Here is a 27,557-nt window from a genome sequence, read left to right as displayed (position 1 = left end):
CCTTAGGCCCATGTAACTCAGAAGAAGATGGGACATTGGGCCTGATTCAGAGCCGTTCGCTATTTGTGGTCGTTCGTTTAAAAACAAGGGGTGGCTATTCAAATGATCCGTACGCACATTGCAGTCTGTTCACACCTCTAAGTCTGAACGAGCGAGCAAAACATACGCTCGTTTATTTGTTAAAAACGCCCCCTGGCCGCTCGCACCATACGTCATGTCCGCTATTTATTAGATTAATCGAGTACATCGACCAGCGTATGAACTGCTCGCTATTCTTGTGGTTGGTGTTTGCTACCACAAATTTGCGAGCAGTTCTGGCTATAAAATAACCCAGTGACGTGGTCAATGACGCTGCTGTTTTAAATATACACACCCATAAAACGCCCGTTTTGACCTTTAAGCACGCCTGCGTTCGGATCTCCACTCCCCATTTTCAAGCACCTTCCCCTGTTACCACCCACATACGCCTCATTCTGTCACTCAAAATAGCAGGCCCTCGCTATATTGCGTACCAACGATTTTCGGCCGCACTGACTGGTTCGCGCATGCGTACTAAAAACCGTACGCATGCGCAGATGTGCAAACATCGCTCGGAACGAGCGTACTGCCGCTAACGAGCGGCTCTGAATGAGGGCCTTTGTTCAGATAAATGACCTTATGTAAGTTATATGTAGAGGCGGGTTGTTCCTTTCTTTGCTATGTTGTTATGACACACAATGGACCAGTGAACTGTGCATTAACATCAGTAATTTATGGAGCAGTTGTCAGATGTATATAACAGCAGGAAGACGTCTATTAAATTGTGGCTTTGAACATCTCTAGTTGCACGCACTGCCGATGACTGACGCAGGTGAACGATTTATTTTTTTTCTTGTGCGCTGTGTCTCGGTGCTTGCACATTTAGACGCACGGTTGTACACCAGGGATAGGCTATGTATCGCCATTTGCATAATGTCGCAGAAAGGCGACCGCCACTAGTCACAGACGCAACTGCGGCCTGGTCGGAACCATCCCTGTAATGTCCTACACATATGACAGGTATGATAAACTGCAATAGCAGCCAGGACTTCCCAGTGGGACCAAGCGCTCTGTTGATAATTGAGTACAGAGGACCATTTAATTGCTCCCACAAGACCAGTCACACACACCACAATTAAATTACTTTATTAGTTGATTGTGGTTTTCCTGGTTATTGTAGCTATGGTGTTCTACCTCTGTTTAAATTTAACATGCTTAACCCCCTGTCAAATAGTCTATTCACTGTTGCATCCACCTCTTTCATTGGAGAAAAATATATATATTTTTTTTACTTTAAAAAATAAAATTATATATATATATATATATATATATATATATATATATATATATATATATATATTTATTATTTAAAACCCATAAGGTGAAGCACAAGTTTAGTGATTCACATGGGGCATTTCAGACAAATGTATAGAATTATGGCAGTGACCTGGGAAAAACCTCTGAATGTTGTCTGAGTTGCCACCGGTTGTAAAACTCAAGGAAACGCAAAATGCCACAGCTCACCCTTAATGACAACGTATAAAAACCGTTTGAGAATTTACGTTCACTTTGTCGTACGGAGCCCCTACCGATGACTACTCGCTGCAGATTCAGAGCACGCTTCAAAAAGATTTGTCACGGATTATCACCTTGGCTTGGGCCCTTGCCGGTTTCTAAGGCCATAAAAATTCCTGGATGTTCACCTAGTGTTTGGCATCCCGCGCAGCCACGTATTCCAGATAGCAGCTGACAAGGAGCCACAAAACCTCACGCCGATACGGATTTTCCTGTCTGCTTGTTATGGCTTCATTTCAAGGGCTTCAGATTCCTCACGTTCAGCCTTCCCACCGCTCATTAAATCATCGCCTTGTCTTTGGAACTTTTTTTTTTTTACGTTTGCTCGTAGCTTCCTCCAAAACGTCCCCCATCCGTTAAGCCCTCCAGCGGAGATCTAAGCAAACAGTTGTGTTTGCCGAGCGTAAAGCAACACAAAAGCTACAAACGTGCTGCTGCTTTAGTGGTTTGACATTTTGTCTGTTCCTATTCAAACAGCACATATCCCCCTCTCCCCAACTTTCTGCTGTTTGAGAGTTGTAAAAATAAAAAGCAGGATTGGAATACGAAGTGGATGTGTCCTGTGATAAAATTAGCCATCTGGGTGTTTATAGCAATTGCTTATTGGGATTCCGACTCAATGTTTCTCCGGGCAATGCTAGCTCTGAATTAGGCAGGGCAGCTGTTATGATTTCATACTAGAATGGAAGTTACTTGAAAATCTCCAACCTTTTATTGGTTTCCATAAAATGACTTCAGATAAATAAAACATTTCTAACCAGAAATGTTTAGCCATAAACAGATGCATGTTATGAAGCAATTTGCAAACTGCATTTGTTTCTGTATATTTTTTTGCTGTTTGGTCTTTTCAGGGTTTTTTTGTTTAGTCTAAAATTTCTTTTTTTTTTTTTTTTAATTAAATGGAGTTGCCAAGACCTCAAATTAAGTGTTCAAGTATGTATCTGCCATACAGGCAATCTAGACACAGGTCTAGGGAAAAATGCTAAGCAGACAGCATAATATTGTTTTATTGTGAATTCTATTTATTTTCATATCCCATTGGGTGACACTGGACCATGGGTTATAGAGGCTTCTCAAGGATGCTGGCACTTTAAATACTTTTTAAAGTTATTTAAAAGGCTTCTCCCTCATATGCATCTCCACATCCTTCAAGAAACTGTTTGTGCGCCCACAGGACAGAGCTTGGCCTCCGTTAGTAAAGCCAGGTCAGTTGGGAGCTCCCTCGCCACGGGCTGCACCAAACTAGGCACAGTGGCAGCACAAATGGAATTTCTTTCTTGTTGTTGACTCTGTATGATCCTAATGTTCCTATCCTGTTGGATAAACGTAATTCTAGGGCTGGTGAATCTTCATCTGCCTAACGTAAAAGATCTAGCACAGTCTTGGATGGAATTTAGCAGTATTATTATTAGGTTCAGCATAGAGTGTGCACTTGCATTTGTTTCTGATTTTCTGCTTGCAGCACTACAAGTTTCAGCAGCTAGCACCTCACGTTGTGCTTAGGGTGTGCAATCTAGGGCCCCTCCCCCTATGACAAGTAGTGAGAGGTCAGAATTCTGCTAAATTGCATCCTCTACTCGTCATAGGGGGAGGGGTCCTAGATTGCACACCCTTAGCACAATGTGAGGTGCTACCTGCTGCGACTTGTAGTGCTGCAAGCAGAAAATCAGAAACAAATGCAAGTGCACACTCTCTGCTGAACCTAATAATACTACTGCTAAATTGCATCCAAGAGGTTCTTGTCGTAATTATGGGCTTGCCCACCATACCCAGGTGACCTCCATCAGGCAGGTGCCTAACACTCCTATGGAACAAATACAGGGCACAGGACTCCCCAGGACAACCCAGCAGAACTGCCCCATGGCATCACACTAGTGTGAGATTTAAAGTGAAGGTTAGAGAATAATGAAGAAACGCCTAGGTGTTAAGTCCTACATAAGTAGGAGGTTATAATTGAGGGCCATATCCAATTAGCCGAGGCCAATTAGCTCGCCCAAGGCTCACTGGGGGCTATTCATTTGGCCCCGAAGTCGGCCTGACAACGGCACTAATCAGGTTTTTTTTTCGGGACCTGATGTGTCCGAAAAATAATCCACGATAAGTGACGTTTTTTCTCCCAAAAAAAGGCGAGAACACATAGGGTCGCGAGCTTATCGCAGCTCCTATGTGTTAACAGGCGAACTATCCTATTAATTCGCCCGAATTAATAGGATAGGGAGAGAAAAAATATCTGCGAAAATCAGGGATTATCGGCGAAAAAATCCCTATTTTTCACCGATCGCGGGGATCAATTTGCACCTGAACTGTGTTCGGGGCTAATTGGATATGGCCTTGAGTGTTTAAAGTGCTACATATATACTCTCACTACTTGTTCCCTGGTTGTTGGTGAAGCGTCCATTCACTTTACCTCTTACTGAATCTTCTGTAAATTAGCCCATGCGTCTCAGTCAGCAGAGCCCGTTGCGATGCCGCAGAGCGATTTTGGATGCATATGTTGGCCAAGTAATTTCAAGGTCTGGTTAAAGTTTCCACCTCCTTTTAAAGAGGATTCTAGTGAACTCACCAGGTAAGTCACATAAACGTCAAAGTTATGATTCTTAGGGTCGTATTCAGTTGCAGGCGAAAAGCCGTTCTCGGCAAAAAGTTTTCGTCTGTCGGAAATTTTCCACCGAGTTCAATTGCCAAGACTTTTCGCCGGTGCGAAAAGTCTGCGCCTTGTAACCAGCGCAAAATATCCGCCTCTGAATGGAGGCGGAACAAAATGTGCAGAATTGGGGGTTTGGGGTGCAAAGTTGTGGGAACACCCCTGCAGCCTTGGGACAGTCCCCCAAAGGTAAACTGCGTCAAAAAAAGATAAAAAAATACTTTTGATCCCCTCAAAAAAGTACTTTTAGTTTTGGTTGTGAAAAAGTTCAAAGTTGGGGGACAAACTTAAAAACTAGCGATATAGACTCCAGGGGGTCCCCCAAGTATGATTGCAGGTGTTTGGTGAGTGCGTTTTTTACTTTTTTTAAAACCTCACTTTAGTGATGATTAACCGTGCTTGCACCCATTTTCACGTACCCCAAATTTGCCGAGACTACTTTTTTTTTTCCCCAATAAAACTGTTAAATGCTATTCTTCACCATTTGTGTAAATACGCTAAATAGCAGCAATTGAGAGCATTTAAGCACCCCAAATACCTTAAGCAGGGCTATTCGGGGGTATCCATAGTGATCCCCCATGTCAGTGCATCTTTTAGGGGGTGTCAGGCTGATTTTCCCCAAATCTGACAGTGCTTTTCACCTGTTTGAGATTCGCCGGGACGCGTTTTCGCATCCTGTGGAATTGAATAGGGCGAAAAGCGGCTGTTCGCCAAAAACACATGAAGTAGGCGGAAAGTCCGGCAGGCAAAAAGTCTGGTACTTTTTGCCGGCAATTGAATACGGCCTTAGTGCTCCACCGAAGAAGAGGGTGAAATAGTGGAGCAATCACATGCTTAGAACACCTTGTAGTTTGTTGATGAATCTGCAAGTTGGCATGGGATGTATGATTTAGTTTAAGTGGTATGCCACATACTACACATACAGCACAGAGAGGACTCTGTGGATTTAGGCAATACATAATTTAAAAGAATTACAATGTAGTTGCTTTCCTTTCCTCCTCCTCCTCCACAATTACAAGAAATGCTTTGTGAGGAATGGACTAAACCTGAACGTAATTTTTAAGTTAGACACAATTTGAAGACCCCTTATTCCGTACAATGTTAAGAAATAGATAGAAGGAGCATTCCATAGATAGAAGTAGTATTCCGTACAATGTTAAGAAATAGAATGTGTTGGCATTCCATCTATGTTTTGGCATAGATGGAATGCCAACACAGGCCAACACTGTTCCAATTCCAAATACTGTTGCTTTTAACCACTTGCCTGGCGTGGTCGCATTGTTCCCTGAAACTCCCACTGGCTAGCTGTACGAAGATAATCTTTCAGCAGTGGCCAGTCCCAGAGGGACCTTCCGGCTCCTCCGCATCCCTGCACCCCTCCTCAAGCCAATCACTGCTGATCGGGCACCCCGGCAGCTTCCGCCCCCCCTGCGGCTGCAGAGAGGAGCAGGAGAAATGTAAATCCAGCAGCCCCTCTCCCAGTGTATACCCGTCGGAGACATGTAAAGCTGCAATGTTGCGTTGGTCTGATCATCAATGGCCCGATATACTGTATTGCTGATCGATATTAAAATCGATATTAATGTTGTGTTTCCAAAAAAAAAAAAAAAAATTATTATTATTATTATGTTAAACTGGCTGCTACTACTTTGATGCCCAGCTTGTGGGAAAGTGATCAGAGCAACTCTTAGAGAATTGGCAGTCAGGAAGGCCGGGGTCTGGATTGGCGACCTTGGAGGAACTTATTCAGGGGAAATCTGAATATCTGGGGATGCAGCTCTGGCTTTTGACGAGATTTTCAGCATCGGTGGTTTTCACTCACCAAGCCTCTGGTTCATGACTTAGACAGCAGACACAGAGTTTTAGAAGACTCTGGAGTCTTTGCTTTTTTCAGGTGATATCCTATTTGGCCCTGAGCTGGATAAGATTATTATCCAAGCGAGGTGTAAAGATTTATTTCCTATTGGTCAAATAGTCTAAAGCACAGGACTTTTGGTTTTGGTCCTATCTCATTGTCCGTAAAGGAAGAAGTCCACGGTTGAGACAGCAGTTATCGGCTTCTGGTGGAGGACAGTATAGAGGGTAATGGTTTAGTCCACTAAAGCTGACAGGCAAACCCTCAGAAGAACAGTCTGCATGGCAGGTAATCTGCGTGGTAGCTGTCGGCTACTTCACATCAGATTCCTAAGTGGGATGCGTTATGGATGTTGGGGATACATCATCAATATCCTCCGAGCACAATGCCAGTGCAACAGTAGCGGTTCGCTGAGAACCAGGTAAGGAGCCAAGTCCTTCAAATAGCCATTCACACATAACTAACCATGGTTGTAATAATCCCAGTACCAGTAGAACACAGGTGTGCAGGTTTCTACTCCAAACAGGTCCTTTCGGCCATTTTGGATCTGTAGACACTTCAATCTCAAGAATCTCAACACTGGTGTTTGGGTAGACAGGTTCAAAATGGAATTGTTGAGACCCCCCCATCAACGCCATGGAGTGGACAGAGTACATGGTACCTATAAATGTTTTGGGTGCTTGCATATTCCAATCTGAGAAGGTCAAAAATGCTTTCTCAAATTTTCAGTACAGCCTGACCATTTTCTATTTCAGCCCTTCCGTCTGGCTACCACTTAACGTGTACTTAAATATAAAACAAAAGTGATGACAATCACCTATTTAGTTGATTTCTTAATCAAGGCAATGTCTTCCACTTTCCTTCTGGCACGCTGCCAGGAGATGGCACAGACAGGCCGGTCTTTTCCAGGTCTGCTGTTTGACATTTGACAAGAGAGTTATTATTCCAGATGACAAATAGCTTCTTTCCAATGGTAAGATGTCTGTTGTCTCTCAGATGATTGCCTGTCCATATCTATATGAAAGTGTGAGGAAAGATGGTCTCGGAATCTGCGCAGCGTACGCTGTTCTATACCAGGGCATTTTAAAAGGAATCTACACAAAATGGGACAATTTGTACAATCACTCGACCAAGCAACATTATTCTGCCTCTAAGGGGCAGAGGCAATTAAGAATGATGTTCTGTCAGAATCTCACTCTGCGCACAAAGAGGGTAATTAGAAAACTGAAAACCTTGCTTGTGTTTTTTTTTTTTCGCACCTCAGTGGGGTGCATGTATAAACAAACCAACCTTTTCTGCCTGGGTAAACTGCATTATGCTAGCAAGTGAGGTTCTGGCACAACCTTGCCTCTGATGGAATCTGACCCCCACAAATATATTGATTGCTTCTCTGGTGGGTACGAAACTTTACCCTCAACAGGAGACGCCCCTGTGATATCAGATTGGACAACAGACACCAACCTCCAGGGCTTGGGGGACTGTCGTCCTTCACTGCTGATCAAGCTAAGCTTCCGATAAATGTTCGCGGATAACATATTTTAGTTCAGGGTCGCCTTCTGTTGCGGAGGAAACCCATAAGGATTCAGTCAGACAACGTCAACCCAGTGGTCGACAGAAACTGGAGGAAACCATCAGGGTCACCTTCTCTCCAGAACAAAATGTTTGGCTTCGTTCATGCCAGTCTTAGGATACCAGGGGGCTGATATATCAGCAGGCATATCCTGCCCCCCTGGAGAGTGGTTCCTCAGCCCGACAATCTTCCAACAGAAGACGGGGGTCAGCCAGACGTCAACATGTTGACATCTCAATTGAACCACAGTTTAATTGCCATATGTATATCCAGCAAATGTCCCATTATCCTTAATAAGATTGACACATAGGTATGATGGCGTCAGTTACTCAGTTGATCACGAAAAAGTAGCAAGTAGCGGGTATCCCAACTTTAGCATATTTGTTGGTAAACATCCAAACTACCTTCTCTGGCAGGAAAAAGGGAAATCTTTGGCAGATCGACAGAACAGATATCATGGAAATTCTGGCAGGAGAGTGTCAGTCTGTACAATATTTCTTGAATTAAAACTTTCAGGCGTCAGCATTGTTCTCAGAAGTTTTTTTTGCAGAAGTTGCTCACCCATGTTCCAATCTGATGTGAATATCCCGCAGTAATTGCGTCCCGCCTCTGTTTACACCAGGGGTGGTATAAACTGTGTATTATCATGAAACAAAGGGAAGATCATATTATGCACGGTTTTTAGCGCCTGCTCCTGTCCCATTACATTTGGAATGCACTGTGGCAGCTTCCGCTAAAACCGCGTGTCTGAACGAGCCCCCATCGTATACTTTTATTTTCTTTTTTTTTTTTTTTTTCTGACTTGCAATAGACACAGGAAGGCTTGAAGCATTCTTTTCTATTCTCTCAGAAGTAATTGTCTTGGTTTACTGATTCCATGTATTCTATACACAAGTATTGAGTTGAAATCCCATTACAGGATGAACTGCTGGCGGAACTGATGACATCATTCAATGGAAATGTAATTGGTGACCTCTCCAGAAGGGAAATATACAGAATGTTTTATTCTATTGATGTGCCGTGCCTAATTGTGTAAGACATATTGTTGCAGGGAAGATTTCATGAAGTGTACAAGGTTGGTGAGCAAGTCCTCGTGATGTGGTTGTTTGTTAGATCCTAGATATTTGAAATATTTCGCATAACGCTTAAAGGATATATGATTTTATTTATTTATGGTATTATTTGCTTCGTAGCTGTTCTTGTGTGCCAATACCATTGCCACGTAAGGGTGTGGCATTTGTCGACAGTCTTCAAGTCGACATTGTCGAACTGTCAACATGCTTGAATGGTCTACTGTCGTCAGGCTAACACTGATTGTGTCGACATGATAAACAGTCGACAGATCGTCCCTAGTGACCCAGTGGTCACTTACCTTCTCTCGGAGGAGTCTACTGTGTCGTCTTCCGGGTACTGGCGGCCATGTGACAGTCATTTCCGTCACGGACCTGTGATGCTCCAGCGTTCCGGTAATTATTTCTCCCCAAACCCTAACTTTTCCCCTGCAGCCTTGCCCTCCCGGTGGCACCTAACCCTAACCGTCGGCATCCTCAGCATGTTTACATTTCACATGGCGACTATTCCGATGTCAGCATTGTGAATATATGTCGACATTCTGAGAATGTTGCCTGTCGACAGTTTGGACTATGTAGGCAATATGATTGTCACCATGGTTGCTGTCGACCTTCTCACCAGTTACAGCTACGTAAAATGCTCCTGTTTAAATGCGCAGATTGTGCATATTAAACTCTACTAGTATAGCAGTGCAGGTTAATATTGTTTGGTGATCACTATATAACAGCCAATAAAGGGGTACTCTCCTCTTTCAAATGTGGGTCCTCTGAGTTTATTGAATCCATCGTGGGGGGGATTAATTCCCTTAGTTGATTTCTGCCGTGCTGGAGTATTCTCCGGTGGTCCCACATGATCAATGACGTCATCGTCTCACCTGCGCATTAAGCCCCGCCCAACTTTTGTGTGTCCCTAACGTAGTCCTGCTATAAGGCCTTAGGCATTATTTTCATTAGTTGTGTGTGAGAGATGTCTTGTGGGCTGAACCATCCTGTGACATTAATGTCATGTGATCATTCAGAGCCAATGTGCTAAAAGATGGCAAACCTATGTTTTTGATATTACAGAACATGGGATGTCCACGCCTCTACATGCAGACATGCGAACGCAGACTAATACAGCTGTAACGCATAGTAAAGGTAATGTTTAGTTACCTGATATCTGTTCACAGAGCTCCTTAATGTGCAGTTTTCCCTAAAGCTGAGTATACACTATGGGCCTGATTCAGAGGCGCTCGCTCTGAATCAGGGCGGGGATTTATTTATTTTTTCTCCTGCCCGCTCGCTAAGCTGTGGGTGACCACCCACAGCTTGTGCGAGCGGGCTGGAGATGGTTGCGATTATCGCGACCATCGGCATTGCGAGGAGACCCTAAGGTTGGATCAGCTCTCACAAGCCCGAATGGACTTCCTGCTCTAATAGAGCAGGAAGTCCACTACTGACATCACTGGTGACTCCACTACTGACATCACGATGTCAGTAGGGCCGCCCACAAACGGCAGGTGTTCCTTCAGGAACGCCTCAGTTTGTGCAGCCACCCCCACTACCTGCCTACAAAACGGGGCGAGTTGTCGATCAACATCGACAGCCGCCCCATTTATTGTTGCGAGCCCCGGAGCAAGTGAAGTTTTCACTCGCTACAGGGCATACGCATGCGCACTGGGCTACCATCGACCTGCTTGCAAGGCCCTATATGTTCTATCGTCCGATATATCGTTCTGACACGGATTGGAAATACATATCGTACACAACGTATAACGTGCATCCCCCAATCCATCATTCCTGGCTGTCATTCATTGAATCGTCCCATCTGCTGTGCTGCACATCAGATGGGAGGATTCCACGGCTGACGCTGCATGTAACGATACATTATACGCCATCCTACAGCGGATCGTGTAGTGTGTACGAAGACGTATGTACTTTTACATCGCATCGCCGGGTGGCACCGTCGTAAGGTGACGAGTCCATTTGATCGTGTTAGATTTTTATTATAAGCAGTGTTTTTTTTCTTTTTTATCCTTTTTAAGTGAATTTGCCATGCTTCCCCCTTTCTGCTAAAGCCAGGTTGAGTGCGACAGCGTGTTACAGAAGTGTACTCTGTGTGTATCCCCAGCTCTCCCTTCCTGCCCCTGTAACACAACACGTGCCGTCTGCATTACTAATCACAACTTTGTCAATTTCCTCACTCTTCGATTTGCTGATGCACAGGTTTCTCTCCTGCTGTGACTTCCTACAAATGGTCCCCAGTATGCCAATTCCTAGAATTGCACTGTCTTTATCAAGATCATTCATTTGCATTATCGGCAATAACCATTACATTTATTTGAAATTTTAATTCACTGCCTGCAAAATGTCTTTGCAATCAAATCCTGCTGTTTGTTTCCTTTAACAGTGAAATGTCCACTCACCATTACCCGATTTTCTTTTCTTTTTTATATATATATATATATATATATATATATATATATATATATATATATAATTTTACAGCATTTTATTCAAATGTGATTTTTCTTAATTTCATTTTTGCTTTTTTTTTTTTTTTTAACCCATTCATTGACCAGACTATAGATAGTAGTATTAAAATCTTTTCTCATCACCCCCCATACTTTCTTTGAAAATATTTGAATAAAATAACACAGCTGGGTCAAATCCCAGAGGAAGTCACTTATAGATTACACTATAGACCAGTTGTAATCCGCAGATTACATCATTACGCAGAGACCAGAGAGGGAGTTTGCATTGTAGAGGGGCTGTGACCGGACACTTGTAGGGAGGGGGCACCGGAGTTGCGGATTGCGTCAGCTGGAGCGTTAGGACGTCTGCTGTGCTAACGATTATGCAGACAAATGGCGCGTTTATCAGAAGCGTAATCATTTCCCCAGGATCTTGCACGCTGCGGCGTAGAGGGAAGTGCCTAGCGCAGGGATCAGGAAAATGCGTTACGCTCTTTCAGTTTCCAGGTACGATATTGCAGTGAGCTCCCGCTTGTCACTCTTACAGTTACCCAAGAAATAGGAACCAACAGCTCCTGTGACCGTATGACGCATTTATCATGTAAAATACGAGAGTGAACCTTACCAGAATCTCAGGTCACCTCTCCCAAAGCCGTGTTGGTTATTAACCTCGGACGTAACTTGCTGAGAAGTCCGGGTTGTCCTATTCCAGTGGGGGGGAGTCCACCACTCAGGTGCATTCTGATATTGTTTAAGGAAAAGGACAGAAATCGTTTAGGCTGTTTCCATGTAAAAATAAATAATCTGCTAAGTTAAGGGTTCTCCTTGGGAATGAAGGTTTACAGGCTGACACTCTGCCAAGGAGAATGGCAGCTCATTTCCTCACTTTTTTTTTTTATTCTTTCCAGCCTCCCTCTTCTGTGCGTAACACGCTTTTAAAAGAAAGACGCCCCCAGGGAAGCCAGCAGAATAGATTTAACTTTGTGTTTGAACCTAAAGTACAACCTTATAAAGTGCAAAAACTCCTATTCTCAATGCAGTTGGGACATGCAATATTTCATTTAAAAATACATATACTTGTATGAATATAAACACATATATGTATGTGTGTGTGTGTGTATGTATATATATATATATATATATATATATATATATAGTAATCCCGGCACTCACTCAGGTAATGCAAGTAATGGCGTGGGTGCCCTCCATAGACCACCGGGTCCCATGTAACAAGCAAAGAGTAATGGCAGCACTCCACGACTGATAATGAAGTCAAAATCTTTTAATGTTCCAACGTTTCGGGCCAATGCCTTGGTATCCCAGACGAAGGGCATTGGCCCGAAACGTTGGAACATTAAAAGATTTTGACTTCATTATCAGTCGTGGAGTGCCGCCATTACTCTTTGCTTGTTATATATATATATATATATATATATACACAATTGATTCAATTGTTGCGTGGGCGGCGATAATTAATGAGCGCCCAGTTTTGCAATTAAATTTTTTTCTGGGTGCTCATAAATTATCGCCCTCTTCACGCCCAATTAGACCGGGTTTAGATGTGTAAAATGGCTACACCCGTCTAAAGTCCTGGTTAGGTCGCCCTAACCATGGGTTTCTCACACCTTTTTGAACGCACCCTCCTGAGGGAGTCACCCATACCATCAATCACATGATCTGATTGGTTGCTATGGCAACTTCTCCACTTGACCTCTTTAGAAGGTTTGATTAAATCTCCTTGAGAGAAATATTCATGATTCATTAATGTGAGGGACAGCTGAGGATTAGAAGTCTGAGGTAGATAAGTTCCACAAGAGCCCAGACATTTGCCTGCTTTCCTTTGCTATCACTGATTTGTGGTGCCAGGTGCTGAGAGGGTTAAATAAGTACAGATAGCCCTCTACACCGTGAGATCTTATACCTGGTGGGCATGTTCATTTAAGGTGGAATGGTCCAAGAATGCCCAGCCCCTTTATCAGCCTTGTGTTGGGTATAGCCAATTTTAGTCAAGTGTCGGCTAGGAAACTGATCTATGTGTTACTGTATGGGACATGGTGATGATGATGTAATAACATTTACAGAATAGAGAGCCAATAACATTCTATATAACCTTTAACAAAAGCAAAAACGAATAACGTGTATATACCAATAGGATTCGGTATTTCTTCTTCACTTGTCCATAAGGGACATAGGGACTACGCCGGGGGGGGGGGGGGTATAGGCTGGCAGGTGGAGTCTGGGCACCAAACAGTTACATTCTTCAGCGACATGCAGCCCAGGCTCCTCCTCCCCTATACCCCAGCCTAGGCAGGCCGGTCTAGTTTGGTGCCGCAGGAACGTGCACCTATAACAGTGGGGCTGCTAATGCTGCCTCGTATTTCTTCAGTTTAAAATTTTTATTTTTTTTTACTATTTGAGCTGGCCGCTTCACCAGCAAGCTGTGCCGGCGAGCAGACCCGGCCAGGTCCTCAAGCACACGGGGAAGGGACCCCAGCCGGACGCCGGGGGCACCAGTTGGAGACCACCAGCGGTGCTGACGAATCGGTAGGCCAGGACGCCCGCACCACCAGGGCACTTAAAGGCAGCGGGTGATGCCTGCAGTGCTGGCGGCATCACTGCATTGAAGTGAGCGCCAGTCGGCAAGGGTCTAACGGACACTGTAAGCGCCCATTGCCCTGGGGGGAACAGGGGGGGGTAGGCTTTCCCTGTTAGCCCCTCCCCCGGCCTTTGGTGTGATCCCTCACTGAGGCTTCCCGCCATGGGCTTACTCCTCCTTCTCTCTGCTCACTTGCAAGATGCTGAACAGCCATTTTACATAGGTGCTGGCTACAGTCTGTATCCAGAAAGGTTTGGCTCCCGTCTCCCTGTATACCCCCCCTCAAGTCAGGTTATACAGTCTAGCTCCATCCAACCGACTGGGGTTGGTTTGTTGAGCATTATTTGCCTATTATATTGCATTGAATTTGACACTGTGCGTGTTCCTATTTTTCACACTATTGTTTCTGTCTATTTTTTATTACTATAGCTGTGTAAGGGGTTAACCCCCCCCTCTCTGTTTCCCCACTCATTAAATTTGTGTGGCCCCCCTACATTTCAGTGCACTGTTCCCTACTGCGCACCCTTGTTATATAACTAACTAGGTGTGTGGGACTTTTCTAGGAACATGGTAACATGTCTTCCAAGAACAAAGTGCCCAGGATGCTCTCTGTATCTGGTGTTGCTGAGGCACGCAGCAAGACATCCCATCTACTACTTCCAACCAGGAATAGACATGGGTGGCCAACTTGTCGCTGGTAATGTCGCAGTTGGTGGATCGCCTTACAGCTTCCGCACCTATCCTTCCTACTTTGGGGGTCTAAGCCGCCCCTATTATGCAGCCTCATCTGCAGCTACCTGCGATGGAACCCCCATGGATGAGCACTTTCTCACAATCAGTGCAGGGCTTAGCACAAGTGTCTGCCTGCTTTCAGCAAATGCTGGATAGGGACCGTACTTCTGAACGCAGACCATCCAGGCGTAAGAGCTCTGTCCCCCAGACTGTTAAAGTTTCTGATTCAGAACTCTCCTCGGACCAGGAGGAGGATTTTTCCGGTACCTCTGAGGATGAGTCCTTGTCTGTTCAGGAGGAGCCTCTACCCCAAGTAGATATTGTTGCCTTAGTTAGGGCAGTCAGATCGGTCCTTTCTATTGAGGACGAGGAACCGGCTCTTAGACCCAAGGCGCTGGTTTTCAAGCGGCAGAAAAAGGTCTCATTGGAGTTTCCGAAATTTGAACAGCTTGATGAAATACTAGCGGAGGCTTGGAGCTCTCTTAACAGGCGGTTACAGGTCTCTAAGCACATTCCGTCCTTTTACCCGCTTGCCGAGGAGTGTTGCAAATGGTAGTCTCCTCCTCCTGTGGACGCACACATTGCCGTCTAATCAAGAGTTCTACCCTTCCTATTTCGAATACGGTTTCCCTCAAGGATCCGACGGATAGGAAGTTGGAAAATTTCCTTAAGGGATTTTATACTCATGCAGGTGCTATCGCATGACCGGCCATGGCGTCTGCGTGGTGGCCAAGGCGATTGGCTCTTGGGCAGATGCCCTAGAGGAGGGCCTTACATCAGGGGCCCATGGCAATCAGATATTACCTCTGGTGGCATTTCAAGCAGGCTGCTTCCTGTCTGGATGAAGCGGCTCTTGACACTGACATCTTAAATTCCAAGGTGTCAGCTTCTTTTGTGTCAGCAAGAAGGGCCCTCTGGATGCTGACTCAGACTCTAAGAAGAGCCTTGAGGCCCTTCCTTATTCCGGTGATGTTCTATTTGGGCCAGAATTGGATAAAATAGTGGTGGCTTCCAACACGGTGTTTCTACTTTCGACAACAGCCCCTAGAGCTCGAGTGTCCTCCTTTCGCCAACAAGGGAAGGCCAAGAGGCAGTCTTTGTCTAGGTCCCAGAATTCTTCCACTAAGACCCCCAAGCTCAGAAGCAAGCAGTCCTGGCCTAACAGACGCCCATTTGTCAAACCAGCCGACAAGCCTACTGATTGAAACGGTGGGCTCTCCCTGGGGGACCCCATTGTGGGAGGCCGGCTTCAGCTTTTCTCTGTCTGGATGACAACCATGTCAGATGCCTGGGTTCGCGGCGTAGTCTTGCAGGGCTATGCTCTGACTTTCAGGAGGCTTCCACCGGCACGGTTTTTTACCACAGGCCTTCCGGGAAAAGCAAAAGCGCTGCAGGAGTCAATTCACTCTGTACTAGCCTCCAAGGTAATAGTTCCTGTCCCTCCGGATCAGAGGGGCTCTGGCTTCTATGCCAATCTCTTCTTGGTTCAGAAGCCGAACAGCTCCCTCTGCCCAATACTCAACCTCAAATACCTCAAGTGTTTGCGGAGCCCCAAGTTCCGTATATGCGTTCCATCATTTTGGTCTTGCAACCGGGGGATTTCATGGCCTCCTTAGATATCCAGGATGCTTATTTAAATGTAACTATATGACTCAGTCACCAGCGTTTCTTCCAGGTTTGCAGTCGAGGAGGAGCACTGCCAGTTTCTGGCTTTGGTCTTTCCACGGCTCCTCTTGTGTTCACATAGGTCATGGCAGCTCACTTGCGGCGCAAGGGTATCAGAATTCTCTCACTTGGACAATCTTTTTAGCCAGATCTCCGGATATGCTCAGGGAGCACCTTCGCCTCACAATAGATCTTCTATGGGTCATCAATTGAAAGAAGTCCTCCCTGACTCCGGCCCAGAGGTGCTCCACCTGTTGGATTCACGGGTTCAGAGAGTTTCTCCCAGTAGACAAGAATCGGCATCTGCAGGACAGGACAGTATTCGAGGGTTCTTACTTCATCGCCGGGTGTCAATTCACACCTGCATGCGGATCCTGGGATCTCTGGTCTCCACCTTTGCCCAGTTTCACTCCCGGCCTCTCCAGGATTCTCTCTCGTTGGAACAGATCCCATCTCCAGCTCAAGCTGTAGGCGATTGTCCTTTCTCGGGAGGTTCGTCTCTCCCTTGCGTGGTGGCTCCAGAGCTCTCACTTGGACAAGGGTTGCCCCTTCTGGATTCTGGACTGGAATTCCAACGGATGCCATTCTTCGCTGGTGGGGAGCTGCAACATGCCAGCAGTCTTTCCAGGGTCGATGGATGGCTCAGGAGAGCTGTCTCCCAATCAGTGTCCTAGGACTTCGAGCTGTCTTCAGGGCTCTCTGTCAGGCTTAGCAATTCCTTCAGCATTGCCCATTCCAAGTCCAATCAGACAATGCGACGGCCGTCGCTTACATAAACCATCAGGGCCCAACTCGCAGTCGCGGCACCATGAAAAAGGCCAGTCGCATACTCCATTGGCCGGTCATCATGTTCCAGCTCCGCCATGCGTACACCCCCCGGCCGTAGTGACTGCTCATTCCACAAGACTGGTCGTTGCCTCTTGGGCAGCTTGTCATGGTGCCTCTGCGGAGCAGCTTTGCAAGGCGGCGCCGGCCATGTGGTCTTCTGTTCACGTGTTTATCTGCATTTATGCTTTTGATACCTTCGCCTCCATGAATGCAGCCTTTGGGCGACGGGTACTGAGTGCAGCTCAGTAGCGTCTCCTCCCTTAGGGGGTTGCTTTGGGATCTCCCCAGCATACTCCCTGTGTCCCCTATGGACAAGGGAAGAAGAAAAGGAGACTTATGTCTTACCTGTTAAGTCCTTTTCTTTGAACTCCATAGGGGACACAGGGCGCCCGCTCGGACGCAGTTGACTGGCGGGTTTCTCCTCATTTTCTGGTTTCTCTGTCTCTTCGGGTATTTGTGTATATATATATATATATATATATATATATATATATATATATATATATACAATTTCAAACTTGTATTCTTGATTTGGCCCGTTAAGTAATTTTTTTTCAAAAACAAATATGAACAGTAGTTATTTTACTTTGTTCTAGGCACCGAGGAGGATTAGGTTAGGCTTACTTACCTACAGCTGTCGGGATGGTAACCTAGTCGGGATGCCAGCATCGGGATTCTGGCCGCCGGGATCCCGAACGCAGGCAATCCGTACCCAACATAAAGCAGGCGCCCATACACTATAACATGACCTGCCGTACACTCATGTCAGGACTCCTGAGCCCAAGTTGTGCTTCCTGCCTCTGTGATTTCCTAAATTTCTAATCATTTGATTGGCTGCATTCTCGTAACCCCTAATCCCACCACAAAATGGCTGCCCGCACCGCGTCTAGGCGACGGCTAGACTTTGAGGGAAGCTGTGTGCTTCTCATTTACACGGTTCCCTCACGTAACTACAGGTTTGATGGAGTGTGTTACAAGCCTTGTAGTGGATGTGTTGGGGAAGATTCATGAGAACACAGAGAACACGAGATGCATATTTGTCACAGTTAGCCAGGTGAATGGTCTCGTAAATGCCTTCACTGAAGCTGCTTGTATCTGGGGGGTGAGATGATCTATATTCATGTGTTGTTTTTTTTATGTGGGATATAAGTTACCTGGAGCCAATAATGCTTTGGCTTCACTGCTTTATCCGATATATCCAGAGTTTTCTACAGTACTTTTCCCAAGACTCCGTACAGCGACTGAGTTTTTACTGTTTATAAGCAATAGATGTTTAAATGGTTAAACAGAACTATGGTTTTATTATTAAAAAAAAAATCTTACTTAAAGCATAATTCTCATTGCGTGTTATATATATATTTTTTTTCCACTTTGTTCATAAGAATTAATTATAAACCTGCTGCTTTAATAGGAAAACATAGTTGCAGGCTGTGAGTATTGTATTTAATGGCACCTATTCGGTATATTGTGTGCCGTACCTTCCGTTATTGATGTCTACTGACATTTGGAAGTCACAGATGTCAAAGCAACTGGCACCACCTACAGCCAGCTGGAATGTAGTGCAGCCCATGTTAACAGGCCACTGGATATTTAAAGTGCACCTGTGACCTACATGGGGTGTGAACAGCCATTTGTGTGGTAAAACAGCGTACAGTATAAAAACGTATTCTGACCGTGCGAGGCCGCTAATTCCTAGAGGCTTAGGTTAATCATGTTTTGGAAGACGGCGTGCAGTGCCGCACATTCTAGGCCACACCTTTCTTTTGCACCACCCCTCAAATTTTGTGTCACCCCCCCCCCCCCCCCAATATAGTATCCATTTCCCAGTATAAAGTGTGCCAGCATACAACCCTGTGCGAGTATACAGGTGTGCCCCAGTGCCAGTATTAATTGTACCCTGCAGCAGTGGTTCAACTAGATAACAGGCCTCTTAGCTGATTTGCTTAAACAATTGATTCATAGCCCTGTACATTGTAGGTAGGGTGCGAGGGAGTGAGTATCCCAGTATCGGCAGGATCTGGGACTGTGGAAGAGGGGTGATTGTTGGGGTGTGCTTGGTGGGAGCTTCAGTGATTGAGGTCCGATTGTTAACGTTGTATGAGCAGTGGCGTCTACAGTGTTATGTCCGTGAGGAAAACGCCATCAGCAAAGGGTAGAAGGTCATACTGCAGATTGTGATGGTCGTGCATTAATTCGATGTTCATGGCAGTAGAGGTGAGCACCTTCAGGTCTGCACTTTTCAACCTGTGGCACATGCAGCATGTTTCATCAAAAATGGTCCAACGAGAATTCCAGAGAGAAGGATAATCTAGACTGGTTGTAGTGCATACAGCTTATCACATCTGGCTATGCACGTCTGCCTGTACACTGGTGCATCCAGCACAGACGCCATACCAGGTTTGTTATGCTGAATCCCCCTTAAGACCACGAGAGCAGTGGACGTGGCTCATGACCTCTTCACTCTTGTCGTGGCACCATCCATTTCCCAGTCAGACATTGGTAGGGCATTTGCAAACAGCATTTACCACTATGGCCCGTATTCCGTTTGGAGCGAAAAGCCGTTTTCGCGTGTTTTTGGCGAAAACTTTTCGCCGATGACGTCCTTTTCGCCTGTTTTGATTTTACTCCTTATTCAATTTGGAAGACTTGTCGCCTAGGCGGAAAGTCAATGCAATGTAATAGGCGAAACAGTTTTGCCTATGAATAGCAAGCGGAAAAAAGTGCAGAATTGGGGTTTTGGGGTGCAACGTTGCGGGAACCCCCATGCAGCCTTCAGACAGTCTCCCAAAGGTAAACTGTGTCAACAATTTTTTTAAAAAGACCACACCCCAAAAAAAACATCACTTTGAATTTGGGGGCAAAAAAAAAATGTTGGGGGATAAAGTTAAAAACTAGCGAACTAGACTCTAGGGGGGTCCCCAAGTATGCCACAGGTGTTTTTTTTATTGCAGGGGCTTGCGGCAGGTGGATTTTTCACGATTTTTTAAACGTAACTTTAGCAACTTTTAAATATGCTGGCCCCCATTTTCAAGTACCCCAAATTTGGTGGGATAAGTTATTTTCTGCCAAAAAAACTCCTGAATACTATTCTGCACCACTTATACAAAAACGCTATTTAGCAGCTATTGAGCCCGTTTAAAAACACCAAATGCCTTCAGCAATCCAAATTGGGGGGGTATCATAGGGAAACCCCCATGTCAGAGCATCTTTTGGGGGGTGTCAGGCTGATTTCCCCAAATCTGACAGTACTTTCCACTTGTTTAAGTTTCGCCGGGTCCCGTTTTCACCTACTTTCAAATTAAATACGGCAATACGCGGGCACGTGCGCAATACTTTTCCGCTTGCAAAACACGCGATGTAGGTATCGTGGCTCGGCTCAAATTGAATACGGGCCTGTGCCTAAAAGCATCTAGGCACGGTAGACGAAGCTTAGACAAAATGGTTTCTTCATTTCCCACTTTGCCTAAAAGCTTCAGTCATTGTGCACAATTCCTGTATCTCCCACTTTGCCTGTCGCATACGCAGTACACAATGTAGTGTTCTTAGCACACTCGCAGACACACGCACAGTTAAGAGGCCAGATAGACTCCCACAAAGACATTCTGGATTTCCTGACGGGCACACTCAGAACCTAATAGCATAGAGCAGCAGTTCTCCAACTGTGGATCATGACCCCAAAGTGGGTAGCGGCCATCTCAGCTTGAGGTCGCGAATCACATGGGGTCAGGTTGCTGACTCCTCTGATCTCTCAGCCAGTGATCTGAGGAGTGTGAAACCAGTTGGTCTGTTATTTCAGACTCCTCGGATCACTGGCTGAGAGATCCAAGGTGTCATCAGGCAGCCCCACCCCAGTGCTCAGCGTCTCCTGTCCTCCTGCTCAGCAGCAGAAACTGACACACAGGCAGCAAGCATCAGCAGCAGACAGACTCAGAGGAGCCAGTTGCCGGACCCTCTCTGCAGTCTGTGCAGATGTTCTTAAGTAAGTGCAGCCTGGGGGGCCGCAGCTGCCAGGGTGGGGGGACACAGAATTTGTGATGATTGCTGTGGAGGAGGAAGAAACATCAGCAGGGGAGCATGAGGAATGAGGGGAGTGCTGAGCACAGACCCCATGGGGCAACAAGGGAGCACATAGTGTGGGAACTGGAGGGGGGAAACAGAAAATAAATTAATTTATTAAAAACCCCCTGTCATCCACCACCTCCCCCTTGAAACGCACTGCCCCCTCTGTCTTTCTCACTTACTGCCTCCCCGTCACCCTCTGCCTCCCCGTCACCCAATCACCCCCTGCCACCCTCTGTCTTTCTCTTTCACCCTCTGCCTCCCCCTGTCACCCACTGGTTCTCCCTGTTACCCACTGCCTTCTATGTCACCCTTAGCCCCCCCCCTGCTGCCTCCCAGTCACCAACTGTCTTTCCTGCCATCCTCTGGCTCTCTCTGCCACCCTTTGCTGCTCCTTGCCACCCACTGCCTCTCTCTGTCACCACTTCCTCCCCTGTCACCCACTGCTTCTTGCTGCCTTCCACTGCCTCCTCCTGCAACCCACTGCTTCTCCCTGCCACCCACTGCCTCTCTGTCACCCACAGACACCCTCTGCCTCCCCCTGTCACCCACTGTTCCTCCCTATTACCTACTGCCTCCTACATCACCTATTGCCTCTGTCTCACCCTCTGACACTATCTGCCTCCCTCATCACCCTCTGGTTCTCCCTGTTACCCACTGCTTCCTATGTCACCCTTTGCCTCCCCAGTCACCCACTGTCTCCCCTGCCACCCTATGCCTCTCCCTGCCACCCTATGCTGCTCCTTGCCAGCCACTGTCACTCCCTGCCTCTCCATCACCTTCCGACTCACTGCCTCCCCATCACCCGCAGCTTCTCCCTATTAGCCCCTGCCTCCTACATCACCTATTGCTTCCCCAGTCACCCTCTGCCTTTCCATGCCACCCTCTGCCTCACCCTCTACCATCATCTTCCTCACCCCTGCCACCCTCTGTTTCTCCCTGTTACTCACAGCTTCTCCCTGTTATCCACTGCCTCCTGCGTCACCCTTTGCCTCACCAGAAACTCACTGTCTCCTCTGACAGAGCCGTAACTAGACTTTTTGGTGCCCTGTGCCAGAAAGAGCATTGGCGCCCCCCTCATTTTTCATAGGTACATAATACACCCCAAAAAGTGGAATTGCCTCATGGGGAAGGGCCAGGGAAGAGATAGGGGAGGCCAGGAGATGCTGGGGATGAAATAAGAGGAAACTGCGAGTAAGAATGATAACAAACAGATATTTGACTGGTCCAAACAGCGCCCCCTGCCCTGTGGTGCCCTGTGCGATGACACCGGGCGCACTATCCTAGCTACGGCCCTGTCTCCTCAGTCACTCTCTGCCTCACCATGCAGGGACAGGGGCTTTGAAGATAGCTCGTCCCTGCAATGTGTAAAAAATTAAATGATTGCATAATCGGACACCTCACAGTTTTGTGTCTCCATAGTGTTACTGTGCATGAGCGGTCTGCAGTCATTCTGCAGTAACATGCTGGGGTCCTGTAATAATTTTTATTGTTAGACGGGGTCCCAGAGCAAAAAAGTTTGAGAACCCCTGGCATAGAGACATGTATAGATACTGAAAGACAGATTAATTTGCCTTTCAACCGATCCTGGGAGTATATAAGGAAATACTCGTGACAGTGACTGGTCATCCTCCTATTAAATCACAGTACCAACAGTTGCACACGTGGTCACGATCAAACCTCACTTGGAACGCTGAGAAATTTCAGCAGAATCTCCAATTTGGTGCACAAGACTAACTAGGGACATTCGGACCCCTTGGCTGCTTTTGACTCTCAGATCTGCACACCGAAACGGTGTGTGTGACAAGTGCCTTTTTTTAATTCAGATCTATAATCTCTCTAATTGTGATTAGCTTAACCTGGTCATAGCACCGTACCCCACACATCACCTTGAACAATTACAGTTTCCGTATGATTCGCCTCAGTTTCGGCACTACAGGACGCAGCGAGAGTTCAAAGCTTAGAGAATTTGCAAATTCAATTCTCCGGGGGGGGGGGGGTCTTAGATCATGAAAGAAAAAAAAAAAAAATCCTTTTTCAAACTTAAAACGTTGGGAAAAGAAAGGACAGCATTAACCAACAAAATATGTATTTTAAAGCCTTGTAGAAACACTTTTTTTTTTTTTTAAAGCAAAAACAAAATCATTCTTTTCAAGATGCGCAAGGACACAGGGCTGAAAACCGCGAGCTTGACGTCTCCTCTGTAGACCGGAAACTTGAAGATAAAGTCGAACGGGTTAAAGTGAATAATGACCCTGTCCCACATGAATGGTATAATGAATACAAATGGAAATGTGTATTCCCTCTGGTGTTTTCCCGGCAGCTTATATAACTGTGCGCTGCTCTAGCTTCATAGAGACAAGGCCTAGGCCAGGGGATCCAGCCTTGAAAAAGTGCCCTATAAATACTTGAAGTAGGCTGTGCGGAGCAATTTGGGAACCACATCCGTCATAATTGAATCTCGTGGCGGGGGTCGGCGTGATGAACGGTTAACCTTTCTCTCCCTTTCCAAGCTGAGAGCGTCATCGGGAAAGGCCAGAGTCGCTGTAAAAGTGAAGGAAGCAAATACCCTTAAGCCTCACAGGACCATAATGTGGTGTTGACGTTCCCTTGGCTGCATAGTTAATCAGTTGACTGGATTTAGTGTGCCCCATTTCTTTTAATAGCTGTTGCTTTGCTGATACATCTCTCTTGCCCGACTTTTTTTTTTTTTTTTTCCATTTTCTCAACAGCTGAGCCTAAAAAGTTCCAGCTTGCTTATATGAGGAATGCGTTGTACTTTAGGATGGCGTCCATGCCTGACAGCTGCAAATTGAAACCGATCATTAAAACGCGGAGGACTGAGGAGATGCCACGTGAATGCTTTAATCGATCCAGCATCATTTATTTTATTTCCTTTTGGTTTTTTTTTTATAACACTGTGGCAGCAACTTTTTGAACGAGTGTCCAAAACGCTTCATGAAAACGCGCTCCTGTTGAAAACTAGTGTATTTGAGCAAAGCATGTGACACTGAGCGTTTTAAGTGCTCATTACGGGCATTAAAAAAAAAGTTCTTCACTTTTTTCGCTGTGAGAAAAAAAAAAAAGTCGCTGTAAACGTTAGACATGCGGGTCCTCCTGATGCTGAAAAAGCGCTAACGTGCCACTTTTCTTAGTTGGTCTTTTCCGCTGTGTTTAAAAATGTATCACACACAATGGGAAAACCTTTTTTCATCATCCCGTTCGGTGACTAAAAGCTGATGCAATACGTTAAAAAGTGTAGGGTATGGGTGGGTATGCTTGGTTTTTTTATTTAGAGTTTTTACTGATCTTTTTGGTCATTCTGACTACGTAGATCCATTAATCTGCATAGGATATTTTGGTCAAACCTTTTTCTTCTTAAAGGCATATGTTATGTGACTACCATGGCAACAACAGGCAAATGGCAAATTATATAGCGAGCAGGAAGACTTTGGAATACTTCTGTAACCTCTGTTTTTCTGTGACAACCACAGCCGCTCCCACCTGCTCCCCCCTCCATATATCATTACATATTTGTGGCTTATTCCCCCGGAAACACCCGTTTTCGGGAGCAACCGCAAACGTTTAGTATCCCCAGAACGTATGACAGAGGGTCCGCAGCATATATCTCCGATACCTGCTACCATCTCTCCATTCCTGCTGTCAGCTGCAACCCCTATAGGTTTCTATGGAGGATGCAACGCTGCCATATTTTCCAACTTCCGGAATGCAATGTATTCCGGATATTGGCTAATGCCATCTGAAGATGGCATAAGCCGCTGTAGCCTATGGGCTACACATCACAGATTTGGCCGGCGAAGGGTTCCCCCGGCACCCTCCCTGGCAATGGCGGCCGCGCATGTGCGGTCAGAGGGAGTGCACATGCACAATGATCCCGGCAGCACTCGGCGCACATCACAGGCATGGGCTCCGGGCATAGCGGCAGGTTGTAGCTATGTACAGTTTGATAGTATAATAGTTACAAATGTTTCAGTGGTGTGTAAATAATTAATTCAGATGTTCTATCTTACCTCACGTTCTCATGGTACATATTGCAAACGGTCAAGGTAATGGCACCTCAGAGGGGTTTGCGACTTCTCCTCGGTGTGTCTGTGCCACCTCCTACCCTAAAAAGACTACTACATTGATCCACATCCTTCCAACAGACCCAGTATTGAACCGTCAGGTTTACGGGACAGGACTGTCCAGCCCAAGTTATGACAGCTGGGGGGGTTACCGTTACACCAAGTTTGGGTTATTATGCTGTCGGTCTCTTTTGTTGAGGGTGTAAGATTTCCTTGTGAAAGTTTTCAAGAAGTGCTAAAACCAGCACAGCATAACAATTCGAGCGTTCGAACCTCCCTTTTCCTGGCGTTATACCCCAGTTACTACACTTCATAATCATTATAAGCTTGCATAAACAAATATGCTTTTAATGCCCTTAGTGGTTCTTATAAAGAGATCAATATGCTTAGGATATAGAGGTCTGTATTGATTTCAAATGTGCACAGTCTAAATAACTATTATTTACTCGTGGACCGCTTTCATTTTATATATATAGACAGAGAGCGCTATTTAGAACCAAAAGTGGTGGTGTTCTATGTAGCATGGCCTGTAAATGACTTCTGTATAAGCAGTGATTGTCTTATGTTGATAGCTATAACTAGAGATTTCTGTTATTTCATTGTTCACTAAGAAACCGCCAAAGAAAGCATTTGTGCTATTGTATGAATACTAGCATGGATGTAACTTACCCGATCGTCCTCAGGTAAGTATTAGCTAACCTAATTCTACCCCCTAACTGTAACCCTCCCTTAGGGGTGCCAACCCTAACCTCCCTGCAGTACCTATCCCTAATCCCCCTCTAAGTGCCTAAACGAAGTCCCCCAGGGGGGTGCCTAACCCGAACCTACCCCCGGGGGTGCCTAACCCTGGAATTGGTATGAAATACCGCCGGCCACAGCGGCCGCCCGACATCAGCAGAGACCCCGGCAGCGGAAGCCCGACAGCGCTGGAAATCCCGATCGTGGATAGGTAAGTATTGTCTAACCTAACCCTCCTTAGGGGTGCCTAACCCTAACCTGCCCCCAAGTGCCTAACCCTAATCCCCCCTCTAAGTGCCTAACCCTAACCACCCCCTTCCCTGCTGCCTAAACCTAAGTCCCCCGGGGGGGGTGCCTGACCCTAACCCTCCCTCCCCCTTGACTAACCCTAAGTCCCCACCGGGCGGCCTAAACTTAACCCTCCCCCCCCCCTGCGGCTGTCCGCTCGCGGCGCCCGGCATCACTACGATCGGGATGCCGGGCGCCAGTCTACCGGCATCGGGGAAATGCCGGGCGTCTACATCTAGATGCCCGGCATTTCACCCTTGCCTGGATATCGCAGTCGCGAAGCCGGCTGCCGGTATTTAGGCAGTCGGCTTCCCGATTGCATACCCTAACCCCAACCCCCCCTTCCCCTAGCCTAAACCTAACCTCGCAGGGGGGTGCCTAACACTATGTGTCCCAAACATATGCATATCGACGCCTGTCTTTAGACCCTTGCCGGGATATGACAGTTGGGAAGCCGGCTGTCGGGATTAGGTCCGCCGGCCTCCCGACTGCATACCATAACTACCGTAGGTGCAAGGGGTGCAGTTGCTATGGGGTCCAGAGCTGAGGGGGGCCCATCTTCCTTGTCAAAGTTACACGTGTTGTATACATTTTTCACCATTAGGTGGTACATAGGGGCCTTCAAATACCTAGTTACGCTACTGAATACCAGTGAATTGATATCTATGTAATTTGTGGTATGGGGTGCATCACCACATGTTATTATTGCTTGTTCCAGTTTAATGGTTACAAAACTGGTATAGCGCCCCCCAGAGGTCATTTTGAATGTGATTTTCACTTGACTCCCTTGTGCATTAAGGGCCTGATTCAGCAAGGAACGCAGTCCTTATGTTAGATTCACACTATCGTTTTGTGATGATATACTGCACACTGCTGTACACACAGAAGTCAATTTATTTGAAGGCTAGTGATATGTTAATGTGCTCCTCTGGCCTATACAGAATGGAGGCGGCCATTTTGTGGAATGAACAATTATTCATGAGAATGCAGCCTATCCATCACGTGGGTCTAGTGACATCACTTCAGCACAGTTACTTCACCCCAGTTATGTCTGTAGCTCCTGGTCAATTGATAAACTGTGTTCTAAGGAAAGTTGGTTAAATCTGCAAAATGGCTTCCTCCCCACCATGTTTAGGCGACAGATGCTCTAAATACTTATTATGCTGCTTATCCCAAATTTGCATTTATTTTTACCGTATTTTTCCTCTTTTCTTCCCTTCTCAGGGGACCGTTAGCGTTGGAATAGATGCCACAGAGCTGTTTGATCGCTATGATGAAGATTTTGAGGACCTGCCAGAAAGTGGCTTTCCCCAGATTGAAATTAACCGTATGCACATCTCTCAGTCCATTGAGGTATGCGCCGCTATTGTCTCTCTGTATG

At 46.1% G+C, this 27,557-nt stretch overlaps 1 protein-coding gene across 1 annotated transcript in view; it reads left to right on the top strand.

Moving 5' to 3' along the window:
- Positions 1 to 27,557, top strand: part of DNAJC11 (DnaJ heat shock protein family (Hsp40) member C11) — a 163,226-nt gene that overhangs the window by 80,743 nt on the left and 54,926 nt on the right. Inside the window, exon 5 of the mRNA XM_088447767.1 lies at positions 27,401 to 27,529. Within this exon, the coding sequence (XP_088303893.1) occupies positions 27,401 to 27,529 (129 nt within the window). The remainder of the gene's footprint in view (positions 1 to 27,400; positions 27,530 to 27,557) is intronic.

The sequence above is a fragment of the Taudactylus pleione genome, unplaced genomic scaffold (genome assembly GCF_031769625.1).
Source record: "Taudactylus pleione unplaced genomic scaffold, aTauple2 ptg000437l, whole genome shotgun sequence".
Lineage (NCBI taxonomy): Eukaryota > Metazoa > Chordata > Amphibia > Anura > Myobatrachidae > Taudactylus > Taudactylus pleione.
The sequence above is the reverse complement of the archived record's forward strand: the minus strand, read 5'-3'. Positions and strand labels throughout refer to the sequence as shown.